The sequence below is a fragment of the Idiotropiscis lumnitzeri genome, chromosome 10 (assembly GCF_059441095.1).
Source record: "Idiotropiscis lumnitzeri isolate Australia: NSW breed Sydney's pygmy pipehorse chromosome 10, RoL_Ilum_1.0, whole genome shotgun sequence".
Taxonomy (NCBI): domain Eukaryota; kingdom Metazoa; phylum Chordata; class Actinopteri; order Syngnathiformes; family Syngnathidae; genus Idiotropiscis; species Idiotropiscis lumnitzeri.
In genome coordinates this window covers 18,477,437-18,490,951 of record NC_142400.1, presented here as the reverse complement: position 1 = coordinate 18,490,951, position 13,515 = coordinate 18,477,437, and the positions used below count along the sequence as shown (strand labels likewise).

At 39.8% G+C, this 13,515-nt stretch overlaps 1 protein-coding gene and 1 pseudogene across 8 annotated transcripts in view; one reads left to right on the top strand and one right to left on the bottom strand.

Moving 5' to 3' along the window:
- The first annotated feature begins 327 nt into the window (after positions 1-327).
- On the top strand, positions 328-1,615 carry LOC148329573 (uncharacterized; annotated as a pseudogene).
- Positions 1,616-5,512: 3,897 nt separating this feature from the next.
- plecb (plectin b) overlaps positions 5,513-13,515 on the bottom strand; it is a 115,750-nt gene continuing 107,747 nt past the window's right edge. For all 8 annotated transcript variants that reach the window (XM_088305776.1, XM_088305780.1, XM_088305781.1 and 5 more), the window contains 3 exons: positions 5,983-13,046; positions 5,690-5,806; positions 5,513-5,544 (listed from right to left, as the gene is read on the bottom strand). In XM_088305776.1, the coding sequence (XP_088161902.1) occupies positions 6,897-13,046 (6,150 nt within the window). In that variant the 3' untranslated portion in view covers positions 5,513-5,544; positions 5,690-5,806; positions 5,983-6,896. The remainder of the gene's footprint in view (positions 5,545-5,689; positions 5,807-5,982; positions 13,047-13,515) is intronic.

Sequence of the window (13,515 nt, the reverse complement as noted above, 5' to 3'; positions counted from 1 at the left end):
GGTGGTGTCGGCTGCTTGGTCATCCTCTTCCTTGACCTTGGTGCCATGGTCCAACTCTCCTGGGAGCAAACGACCGGACGCCTTCTGTACCCCCGAATGCAGGGCCCGCTGTCATGGAATCTGACCGGCAGTGAGAGGGTCAAGGGGGTCAACGTGTCCCAGGATGGAGTGACGTGTCCGGGGGGCGGGCTGTGTACGGTGGCCAACCTCACCGCTGATGCAGTATTCTGGAGTCCTGGAAAAGAATCAACCCAATGGCTGTTTCGTAACGGAACTAGAATCTGGATCAAGTCCAGGGTGGAGCTGTGCGCAGTGAAACCAGGTACGATGGAAGGAGATGTCAAGAGCTTTTGGTTCAGAGCAGAGTGTGATCCGACCCGTCAAGGAAAGAACTAGACAATGGTGTTAACAAGAACTGCAGGTGATTCCAAATGACTCATCCCAGAGAAGGGGAGAGGCGTTAGTAAAGCGACCCCCCCCCACGCATTACAAACACCCAGCTGGTACCTATAATTGATACATGTACACCCTTGGCACAATCAGCAATAACTACGAAAATGTATTGGAAAGTTGTATTCCCTGTTTTTCCCACGTGTGTTCGAAAGAAGAGAGAATGGTACGACACCTTATTAGGGGGAACCGGAACGTTATTGGGGGTATCTAACACCATTGATAATGAAGTGACACGCTATAAATTAGCTGGGACCGGACAGGGAACTCATGATGCCCTACTAAAAGTAGGAATGTGGCTTCCTAATTCAATAGTGGGACAAAACGAAAATGCTAAACTGTGGCAAAATGTATTTAAATGGGAATTAAATATGTGGAACGCCACTAGTGAAGTGTTAACCAATGTAACTAAACAGCTAAACTGGACCACATGTAGCATACAAAACCTACATGCGCAGACGCAAAAAGAGCGTTTCGTACGAGTAATGACTACAGGAAATTACCAGGAGTGGCGTAGTGTCTGGAATATATCCTCTGAGTTGTGGTGAACCCAAACACAAACCAGACCTTTAATACCGATCTTTGCGAAAACACTGATAAAGGACTAGCTTGTAAATTGCATCATGAATTTGTTAATCCTTGCTTAACCAACGTAAACTTCACCTTGTGCGATTGGTCGAGGGAACCTAGTAGGGACATTTTGTGGCAGGTGGGGCCGCACACCTCAGTGGGGAAACGGGACGTATTGGTTGACAAATTACACAGTTGCTAGCCGGTTTACGGCTGTACAATGGGAAGTGCTACGCACACCATGGCAAATCTCTTTGGAGCGTTTCAAATGCGCATTGGAACGATCCACTGAGGTAAAGAAATTGATAAAGTCACATGCGTCCAATGTTTCCCAACTGATGGTATCGACATTGATGGCTAAAGGAGAAATTTTGCATGCTGCTAAAATCATTCAGCAACAGTCTGCTCACCATTGGTGGGACATATTTTCAGGCTTGTCACAAACTGCTAGGGCAACGTTGCTTCCACCAATGATTTTGGTTTTAATAGCTATCGCTTTGACTACGCTATGCAATATTGGAATTTGTGTTTATGTTCGACGAATTCGATTAGAAGTAGAAAAAGAAATATATCATTGCATGGAACCATGAGAATAAAAATTGAAACTGTCAATTCTTGGTATAACCGTTATGTGTGTGAACTAACTTTAAATTTAGAAGAAGAAGGGCATATCTTTGAATATGTCCGCCGGATTGGAAATGAATATACCAGGCGAGAAATCCATTGTACCACGCGCATAGACATGTTGACTCATGTGGTGGTAAATGTTTTACAGGATCATCATTGGTTTTGCTTTGCTCACTCATATAATGTACCATGGTTTCAGTGGATATTGGATAATTGGGAACAATACGTTAACGGGTTAATAAATTAGTGGAACCTGTTTGCATCAATTGGTGGTAAAACACCAGGAGTGGAATGAAGTGAAATATGGTTTATTAATGTTGTTTTACCACATAAATGCTGCATAATAACCATTTTATACCTATATACACGCGTTAGTAGATGTCTGTGTTTATGTGTTGTGAGAATTTGCACAGGCTGCATCTATGTGTTATGAGAATTTGCACAGGCTACATCTATGTGTTATGAGAATTTGCACAGGTTGTATCTACGTGTTATGAGAACGGGAATAATTGGAAAGAATTCGTACAGGGCCTAAGCACCAGGAATGTCTGACTCATGTGAAAAGGTACAGTCGATAACGAAAAGGGAGTGAGGATTGGCAGAGGCCAAAGTTGTGCGAAGGGCCATGCGAACCATCAAAGCGCACTCGAACGGGAGGGGTTGGGATGAAATATTGGCTATAAGAATGTGACGAAGGCAAAACGAAAGTAGAGTCGGCTGAGGGTTTTACGCGCGGACGCCCAGCATCGTATTTTTTGCTCGCATTACTGAGGACGCCGGGGCTCTCCGTCCTTCCAGCACACGGTAATGAGATTTATGTATTGCATGTAATCTATGAGCTGAAATACAATTGTTGCTTGCTTGCTTGCTTGTACACTTTATACTGTGGGTTAAATAAAATGTGCCGCTTGTTTAACGCAGTGAAGTGTTTGTTGTCCATGTAAGTCGCCGACGATCCGCGATCCTGAAGTTAATAATAAGTCATAGCAATTGATCATGAGTTGTGACTATTATATTATTTGATACTGTAATTGATTGTAAGCAGTGCCTACTCAAGGGCTCACGCTTGTCTGATTGGACATAACAGACAGCTTAACCCATTGTAGCCTGGCTATTGGGCATCAGTCTCGCTACTAGTCACTCTTATTGATGCTGTAATTGATCATAAGCAGTATCAGAAATTGTTTCAAAACACAGCTCTAAAATGTAAAAATGTGCAACTAAAATATGTGATTGCTGGTGGAATCGGGGAATTTCATTCATGTATGATCAGAATCGGAATCGGCAGCATAAAACCCTGATTGAACACCTCTAGTTTAAATAAATTTAAGTGACTCAGAAAATGTATTTCCCACGTCATGGATCAAACCACTATTGTGAATTTTGACATTTCCACTCCATGTTGGAGCACAGCAAATAGTAGCAAAATATATGATTCGGATATGATTTAGACAAGGTCTAATTAAGTCTTCGTGTCAAGTCTCTTGGCTTTTCAGGTTCATCTTGAAGTTTCTCTCCTAAATCCAATGTATTTCTTTAAAAAGTGTGTTTACTCTGTAGTTAATTTTAATACTAGGGATTCTCTTTCAAGATTGCATGAAGTCTTCATAATTGTCTTGTTTATCCCTGCTCTAAGCATACCAGTGTTGTTGGTCCTGTGATGTGGGTGTTGTAGATTCAAACAAATCACCTCCTATATTCTGCAACAACACAGGAACCATCCATGAAGTATATTTCAAATACACGCGGTGTCTGAAGAGTAAGAAGCTTGATGCAATTCGATGGTCTACATGCTTACCTCACTGCTTGCAGAAAGTTCTGAGATGGAAAGATTCAAACTTGACAATTCAAGAAAGTTGTGTGAACAACTAAGTGACATAATCTCCTCGTTGCCTTTGCTTGAAGTCTTCTCGATTGGTGTCAGTGGCTAATGTTGACACACATAGCACAATATGCATGTATGCAAATTCACAATAACAATGCTAATGTTCATATACCACTATATATTGGTAAATAAAACTACCAGGCCAGAGCAACTAAAATAAATAAAAATTAAAATAAAAAAAATAAAAAATCCAAACCACAAATATAATAGTGGACAAGCAGTTAGATGGTGATGGGCCATGGCCAGTACACCGGCGTGTCGGTCCAGTACTGACCTTCTGGTCAGCTGGCCCAAATGAGCCAGTAAGAATTTACGTAAGAAAGTCTCAGTTGCCAAAAATGGCCCAAAAGTGTGCATTTATTTTGGACTAAATTACTTTTGTCACAGAAAAATGTGCTAAAACAGGATGTTTGATGATGCAAAATAAAAGCATAATATTATCACACTCGACAAAGGGGCATTTAATCAGGACTAGCTTCATGTCACAAGCTTTAGCTAGCCTGATTGCCGCTAGCCTAAATATATTTATACCAGCTGCAATGAGACCACAAAATATAAAAACAAGGGCAGCGATGCAATTTGACGCTTTATCGCCAGATTATGTCCAATAAAATGTGGACAACAACTGCGTGCTGACAAGAACTTTATTCATCATAGATGATTTAGGACATGAGAACGAAGACACGTTACGGCAATGTGTTGTTACAGTCGTAACTTTAGTCTAAATATGGCTTTTAGAAGTGTAGCTAATGGTGAGTGTCATTGTTGATCATTTGTTTCTATGATCATCCTTACATATAATCTGTCTTCACATTAAAATGGTCAGTGGCACTAAAAAGATTGGGGATGGCTGCCATTATAAAAATATATATATTTCAGGGAGTGCATTCTTGGACTGCCAATGCAGAGTAAATATTTTAATAATTTTGTAATTGATTTATGTCTTCAAGCATTAATATTAATTTGTGTAATTGCATTTTTAGTGAGGTTGATATAACATGTGTAAAGAGGCTAAATGTGAAATGATCACTAAAATGAATATCATGAATATACGCGGCCACATGGCTTCTGACAGGGCCACCACAACGTAGTTCAACTTCAAGGAGACTTTAAAATGCCGGACCCTGTTATTAAACATTGTTCACTCATCGAAACACTCCCCCCTTGTGGTCAATTCACTGCATCATATCAGTTGTGTGTGGTTTATACATAGTAGATAATGCATTATAGTCTTTTTTTGTTGTTGTTGTCTTTAAATGATTTCTTTGATTTTTTTTTTCATGACAATATATCAACAAATTAACCAATACTGAAAACAAGAAATATCAGATGTTTCAGATCAGATGGATATAAAATGACAAAAAGATAGCTCAAAACATTTATTTACATTTACGTCAAGAACATTCATCAGTCAAAAAAACATGACACAAAGCAAAATCGCTTCAAAAGCTATGATTGATATTGAAAATCCCTATTCCCCCAAACATTACTGTAGCAAATAAAAACACAAAGCATCATTGTTGCCACAACAAAATAGAAGATTTAAAGGGTCTATATCATGCTATTTTTAGATTACCACTGTTACCTATAGGCATACATGATTATATATTGCCTTTTTTCACAATGGCAATCGTATTTGTCAGGAAATGGGAGTTATTATGGCGGCAAACTGTTACACATACGATTGAGGAACCAATAATTTTCTTGGATTTATAAGAGAGCAGGAATGAGCAGGATTGCTCAGAGACTGATCAATAAGGAAAACACCACTTTGCTCATGTTTTTCATGACGAATTAGCATTTTAACATTGCCTAAACCTATATATAAAACGCAATATAAGAAATTAAAATTATTTGGGAAATGTGTGCGCGTGTGTGTGTGTCAAGGGGTGATATTGTGGAATAAATTTGAAAGTCGTTGATGAAGAAGGTTCCAGTACAAGGAAGCCCAGATGGTGTCAGGTTGAGTCTGTCTCTCTTCAATTGCAAAATACAACAAAATGATGGCAAAGCTACAAAAAACAAAAACAAAATTCAACTCAAACTAAATAATAATAATAATAATAATAATAATGATGTGATGGGCAAACTTTCAAATTAAATAATTTATAGACATCTTAATGACTGAAATGACGACGTTTTAGAAATTTACTATACCTGTGCTCCTATGTGATGTTGATACTGTTTGAATAATCCATCTAGTTTGTTGCGATCATAAACTGAGGCCACCTGGGTATCTAGGCTCAAAGGAGGAATTCTTAGGGACTGAGGGAGCTGTTAAAAAGAAGAAAAGCAATTGTAGTTAAACAGTAATGGAAAGTTCAAAATAAAATATTCTTAAATGTATCAACTTTGTATTGTATTGCTGGCTGTGAGAATAAAAATAAATGAATGTAATGAATTTGAGGACCACACACAAAAACAAAACAGGGGAAGGCAAAACAACTTACAACAAAATTAACAAAAGGCGGCTCTGCATCGTGTGTGGGATGAAGTCTGACATCATCTTGGGATTTGCAAGGAAGAATGATTATGAAGAATCCAGTGATGAGAGCGTGTATAATGAACAAAAAGCATGCAATCAAGTCCATGCTGTATAAAGTACAAAGCATCACAAAGACTCATAGTACTGAATATATACCGCATATATATATATATTTTTTTGCAAAACTTGACAGTAAATCTGACTGTTGTAGTCTGTTGTTGTTTCATTTTAGTGTGTTGTATACTGCAGTTACACAATCCAATGTTAGAATCAACAAAACACAAAAATCTGTTTAGACTCTATACAAACATTTGAAGCTGTGTATGACTTTAGATACATTTTACATTACTAGATTCTGTCAAAACATCGTAACTATGCATCTTAGTAGTGTCAAAAAAAGATACAAAATAAAAATTGTAATGACTTTCAAATAAAACAGGAAATTCAAGAAAAATATTTCAGTTTGACAAACAAGCAGCATTAGTTCACAAAACACAAATATATAACTTTTTTTTTTTTTTAATTTTTAGCCATAAAATAAGAGTTATGCAGCCAGTTTGAAAAAGGAGAAATGCCATGCTGGAAACACTCTATGTTGAGTTATTTATACTATAAAAAATATTATAATTTTCCTGATATTTGCAGCAATTCTTTGCTTTTCTTTATTTTTATGTAGGAATACACTTTAGACATGGTTCCTTAAAAACAATGATAAGTCAAGGTAAGGCTTAATTTGAACACATAGAGGGCAAAATAAATAAATTGTAATTTCTTTGCTGTTAATTTTTTTTCCGGAAGCAACAAACTTATAAAATATGCTGTTGATTCCTATGTTGAATATGCCAAATAATAAAGTTGTTTTGAGGCAGATATGGCCAATCAAAATTTGCGGCTATAGCTAGTTGAGGAGGATGTGAAGGAAGAGGATGAGTAGTTAGTGGTGAAGCCTGCATCAATACTGCCTCTCCTGGATCCTGATCGGGAACCTGTCCTTGACCCTGACCGTGAACCATATGCAGATCCAGAGCCACTGACAGTGTAGGGACTATAGAGGCCTTTGCTGGACTGTGAGGAGGCCTCCAAAAGTCGAAGACTAGAACCTTCCTCTACCATGCTTCTATCCATAGCATCTTTGAAAGAGATTTTGAGTTTAGTTTTTGGACATGTTAGGTATCTTGAGTAGGAATTAACATCTCTTAGTTTCTGGGCAGTGCGGGCATCTATTGCACCCTTCTTGATTGATTCATCCAGTGAGACTCTTCCCTCGACATCAGGCTCAACAAGTCCACCTGTCAGATATTGTACCTCAAGGAATCGCTGCCCAGCTTCATAATACAACCACCCCTTCTTTAGAGCTTGGGAGGCAGACATCCTTTCTTTAGTTCTGGGGTCTTCAAATCCATTGAATGCCTTTTGAGCCAGATTAAGACGATCAACCATTGCTTTGTCAACAAGACCTTTTTCTGCAGCATTGGCAACTGAAAATCTCTCCCCAGTTGAAGGGTCAATTATGCCTCCAGTACATGCTTGGGCCTCCAACAATCTTTGGCCAGAGATATTGTCTACCAAGCCTCTTCGAATGGCCTCAGTGACTGATACCTTCTCCAATGTGTCTATGTCCAGAATGCCAGCTATAGGGCCAGTCTCCTCCGTTGGATCATTCCATATGACTGCAGGTGGTTTTATGGACGGTATTGGGCTCATAGGAGAAGAGAAATCAGAACAAGTGGTGGAGCCAAATGAAGATGAGCGAGACCGGAAGCCTCCCATGTTTCCGGAAAGCATGTCTGCAAACTCTGTGATGGACAGGTGTCCAGATCGATATGTTTCAAGAGCATTTTGGTCAATGAGGCCACGTACAAGAGCATCATCCACATCATATTGTCTCCCGGACTTCCTGTCAATAATAATGGATTTGACTGTACCATCAGATGATGTCATTGTGATTTCTTCCCATTCACACTCTTGTTCAGCAAGCTCCAAGTAGGTCTGGTGGTCAATGAGTCCCTTCCTGTAAGCCTCATACACTGTCATTTCTTTGCCTGTATCTGGGTCAACAATAACAACTCTTCGTTTACGAACTGAGGATTTTGAGGAAGTCTTTCTCTCCCGCTTCTTTTGCTTAAGGAGAAGGAGAACCAGGCCAGTGTCAGGATCAGTAATACATCTCTCCATGAGTTGCAGATATGTTAGATTCTCTTCAGTGTTGGGGTCAAAGAAGCCTTTGGTGTCATCAGATGGGTCCGTCAGTATTTCATTCATTTCCTCATCGAAGAAGTCACGTTCATAGGCCATCTCAACTGGCAAACGGTGACTTTCCTCAGGGTCGATTATTCCTCCAGTGGCTATCTGAGCCTCCAAGAGACGGATACCATGATCTTTTAGGATGAGTCCCTTTTTCATGGCCTGGAAGAGTGATATTGTCTTGCCTGAATATGGATCCCTATATCCTGTCACTGCACGCTCAGCAGAGAGAAGTTTGTCTTTGAATTCGGGTCCAACGATTCCCATTTTCACTGCTTCATTAACAGTCAACTTTAGGTTTTTAATTGGGTCAATAACATAACCTGTGGCTGCCTGAGCCTCAAGAAGTTCAAAGGCTGTGCCCGGCCTGATCATGTTCTTCTTCATGGCTTGGTAAATTGACAGACGTTCTTTTGTGTTCTCAATGAACACACCTGCAATACAACTTGTGCCTTCAAGGTACTTTGATAATCTGTTACTGACCTCCTCCACTGAAACAAGACCTTCATTTAGTTCCGTGACAGTCTTCTGGTCAATAATTTGTGAAAGGAGAAGCTCTTCCATTGTGATTTGTTTTCTAAGGCCCTTGAACATCAGTCTCTTGTCTCCCAGAGAAAGGACACGCAATCCGTCTTCTAGCTTGCATCTCTTAAGTAGCTGTGCATAAGACACATTCTCGTCAGTGACTGGGTCAATGAAACCTTGAACGCCATCTGTCAATCTCTCATTGGTTTCCTTGTTGATATAACCTCTTTGCAGAGCAATGTCTGCTGGTAGGTGGAAATGGAATTCTGGATCAATAATTCCTCCTGTGGCAGATTGTGCCTCTAACATTTTCAGAGCGTAATCCTCTTTAACAAGATCTTTTTTCATAGCTTGGAAAAGAGATATGACTTTTCCACTGTATGGGTCTTTGTATCCGGTAACTGCTCTCTCAGCAGAAAGTAGTTTATCATGGATCTCGGGACCTACAACTCCCTTACGAACGGCTTCATCAACAGTAAGTGTCTCGTTTTTTACAGGATCAACTATATATCCTGTCGCTGCCTGTGCTTCCAAGAGGGTAAGAGCAATTTCTGGTGTAAGAAATCCCCTGTTCATTGCTTGATATATACTGATCTTTGAGCTTGAGTCAGTTTGGACGCCAGCAACACAGCCAGTACCGTATAAATACTGTTTTACACTACTCATCTCCATTATGTCACGGATATCTCTTTTCCCCTGTTTAAGAAGGTTGTAAGTTTCCAAGTCAATGATGCGGGCATTGTATAGCTCCTCAATAGTAACTTGTCTCCTAATTGTCTTGCATGACAGAGGAGTCTCATTTCGGATGATCTCTCTCTGCTCCATGATTTCAATAATAATTATGATCATTCGCTCTTTAGTCATGTTTCCAGAACGATATTCATCTATAAGCCGCTGCCTCTGCTGTTCTGGAATCAAATTGGAGTTCATGATATCCCAGAGGTTTGTGGGTTTATCAGCAATACCCTCAATTGGAATGTCAATTTGGGTGTTGGCCAGGTCACTCTGTGTTTGCTCCTCCGTGAAGAGATATGTCTTCTCCACAACTGTAGGAGACTGAGGCTTTGAGAGTGTAAGGATGCACATGCCTGTATCTGGGTCTCTTCTGCACTTGTCTTTAAGCTGTTTATATGTTACATTTTCATCAGTTTCTGGGTCTGTGAAAACCTTGTTGTCATCAGATGGCTCAGTGAGAGTGTTAGCTATTTTCTGACTGAAAATGTTCTTATCAAAAGCAACATCCATTGGGACACGGACACTGTTCACAGGGTCAATTATTCCTCCAGTGACCATTTGTGCCTCTAGGAATGGCATGGCTTGGTCTTTCAAAATTAGATCCTTTTGCATAGCTTCAAAAAGGCCTATTTTATTGCCGGTAAATGGGTCTTTATACCCTGTGACAGCCTTTTCTGCAGAGAGCAATTTTTCATGAAGCTCCGGGCCGACAAGGCCTGATTTTACAGCTTCATCTACTGTCAAAAACTGTTTTTTCACAGGATCTACAATGAACCCAGTGGCGGCCTGAGCCTCCAGAAGAGGAAGACCTGTGTTTTGTCTGATGAGATTTTTCTTCATAGCCTGATAAATGCTTAGTTTCTCTTTTGTTGGCTCTAAGAAGATGCCAGAAATGCTATCTGAGCCCTGGAGGTATTTCTTCACATTGGGATTCTCGCTAACCTTTTTTGGTGTTGTTTTGCCACGTTGAAGAAGATCAAGTGTTGTTTTGTCAATTATTTTGGACTCATAAAGACAGCCTGCTGGAACGGGTGATCTCAGACCCTTGAAGCTTAGCTGTTCCTGTTTCTTTGCCTCCTCTTCATCTATAAATGTGATTATAATCTTGAGTAACTTTTCAATTGTTATCTTTCCAGATTTAAATTGTCTGAGCAGATCAAGTCTTTGTGCCTCGGTTAAATAGTCAGAGTTGATAAGTTCCCAAATGGTGATTTTCCTGCCTTTGAATGGCCCAGAATCAAGTTCAATAGTTCCCTGAGTCATAGCCTCTTTTGCCTGGGCTTCAGTTAATGATGGCTCTTCCTTTGCATTGATTGCTTCATTGGTGAGAAGGAAATTCTGCAGACCAGTCTTTTCATCAGTTAAACATCTCTGGAAGAGTTGCGCATATGTGGCATTTTCTTTGAAATTGGGGTCATAGAAGCATTTTACTTCATCAGTCGGTTGGCTTAGAGCTCGTTTCATTTCGTCATCAAAATAATTTCGCTTGCAGGCAACATCATGGGGAACGCGATGGCTGTTAACTGGATCAATGATGCCACCAGTGGTCATTTGGGCATCCAGCAGTCTTATACCTTGCTCTTTAGGAATTAGATCTTTTTTCATTGCTTGAAACAGAGACACGGTCTTTCCAGTGTATGGATCTTTGTAACCCGTAACTGCTCTCTCTGCGCTTAGGAGCTTTTCATGCAGTTCAGGACCGACAACACCTGCTTTTACAGCTTCATCAACAGTGTATTTCTGATTTTCAACAGGGTCAATTACAAAACCTGTTGCCGCTTGGGCTTCAAGCATATTCAAGGCAAGACCAGCTTTCAATATGTCCTTCTTCATCGCTTTGTAGAAAGATATTGGCTCCTTTGATGACTCTGTAACTATACCTGAAATGCAATTTGTCCCCTTAAGAGCTTTGTGGACAGGTTCCATTTCAGACACCTCTTTGACAGTCTTGTTACCCTTTTGCAATTTGTTGTACAGGTCTTTATCAATAATTTTGGATTCAAGGAGCTCAGATGCAGGAACCGGTGCTCGGAGACCACTGAAGTTAATTTCATTCTTCTTCTCTTTCTCTTCTGCCACAGTGATTACAATCCGAATTATTTTTTCTATTGTGATTTTGCCTGTCTTGTACTGACGGAGAAGATCTTTCTTTTGCTCTTCAGTGAAATACTCAGAATTTATTATGTCCCAAATGGTGACAGTCTTTCCTTTGAATCTTCCGAATGGAACAGACACAGTTGTTTTACTGAACACATCCTTGGTCTCCTCCTCTGTGTACATACTTGAGCATTGTGCAGCTTTATCTGTGATTGGCAAAAGAAGCAAGCCAGTTTCAGGGTCAGTTGAACATCTAATCATTAATTCAGAATATGTCAGTGGTTCCTGGGTGCTGGGATCAAAGTAACCCTTTGTATCATCTGAGGGGTTTTCCAAAGTCTTGTTCATTTCTGGATCATATAGTCCCTGTTTATAGGCCACTTCATTGGGTACACGGTGACTATTGACAGGATCAATGATCCCCCCTGTTGCAATCTGAGCCTCTAGGACTCTGATAGCGTGATCATGTTCTATCAGCCCCTTCTTCATAGATTCAAAGACAGATATTTTGCCCCCTGTATATGGATCTTTGTAACCAATAACAGCCCTCTCAGCTAAGAGCATTTTATTATGCAGCTCTGGGCCAATTAAGCCTTCCTTGACAGCCTCATTAACAGTGTGCTTTTTATTGTTTATGGGATCTAGCATGTAACCAGTCGCAGCCTGGGCTTCAAGAAGCACCATGGCTGTGCCTGGAGTAATCTTCTTCTCTTGGGATGCTTGGTAGATTGACAACATTTTATTAGATGGTGTCAAAATGCCAGCAATGCTGTTCTTTCCTTTAAGTATGGATTTGAGGTGTTCTGTCTCACCAAGTTTTTGAACTGTAGTTTTACCATTTTTTAGCTTATCAAAATCTTTCTTTGGTAAAAGACCTAATTCGTGAAGTCTGCTTGCTGGGACTTTTTCACGAATACCATCAAAAGCTAAGGGATCTGCCTTCTTCCCCGTACTGTCTACTGTGTCACTGGCATTTTGCCCATTGAGAACATTGTCAACCATAGTAACTGGAACTTTGATAGTCTGAACAGTCTCTTTTGTTGCTGTCTCCATCTGCTGCAGTTTCTCGCGCAGTTTCTGGTTTTCTTCTTCCAAGATTCTTTCCTGCTCCAGTCTTTTTCTTTCCAGTTCTTGCATTTCTTTTTGCTTGTTTATCATCTCCTTTTCAGCCACTTTCTGTTTATTAAGAGCCGCATCCATGGTGGCCTGCAATTTCTTTTTCTCTTCCTCCATTTGTCGTCTTTGGCGTTCCTGTTCATCTTTCAGAGCTTGTGCCTTTTTGACTTCCTCTTCAAATTGGCTCTCTAATCTCCTTTTCTCATCTTCAATGAGCTTCTCCTTCTTCAACAGCATTTCCTTTTCTGTAAGGAATGTTTGCTGAAGCATTGTCTTCTCATGCTCAATTTGTTTCTGCTGGGCATCAGCCATCTGGCAGGGGAAAAAACAGGAAAAAAAACAAGTAAGTACAAGTTTGTGCTGGGCTGCATATACATTCTTCACACCAGTTGTGTCCCAATACACCACACCAAACACCATACAGTGCAATCTGCTGATGCATGATAAATTATTGTTCATACAATAATGTGGATTTATTTACATTTTCTTGTCATGAATGAAATTGCGAATTTAATCAAGCAACTAGTTTTACAACTGGAATAAACTTACTTCTCTAGTCTACACGATCCAGCTAAGCACCTGGTTTTCTCTTATTGCATATGTATTAAATATTATCTACTAAAATTATATTTTCACATTCTTGGTAAGTAACCATAGTGTTCTCCCTGATTAGGATTTACTTTTTAATTTGTTTTAATATTTGTTTTTTCTAAACAAAGAAATTATGAAATGCTCCTGAAAAATGTTCAATGGCATGAAGTGTTCAGGGTGGAATGTGCAG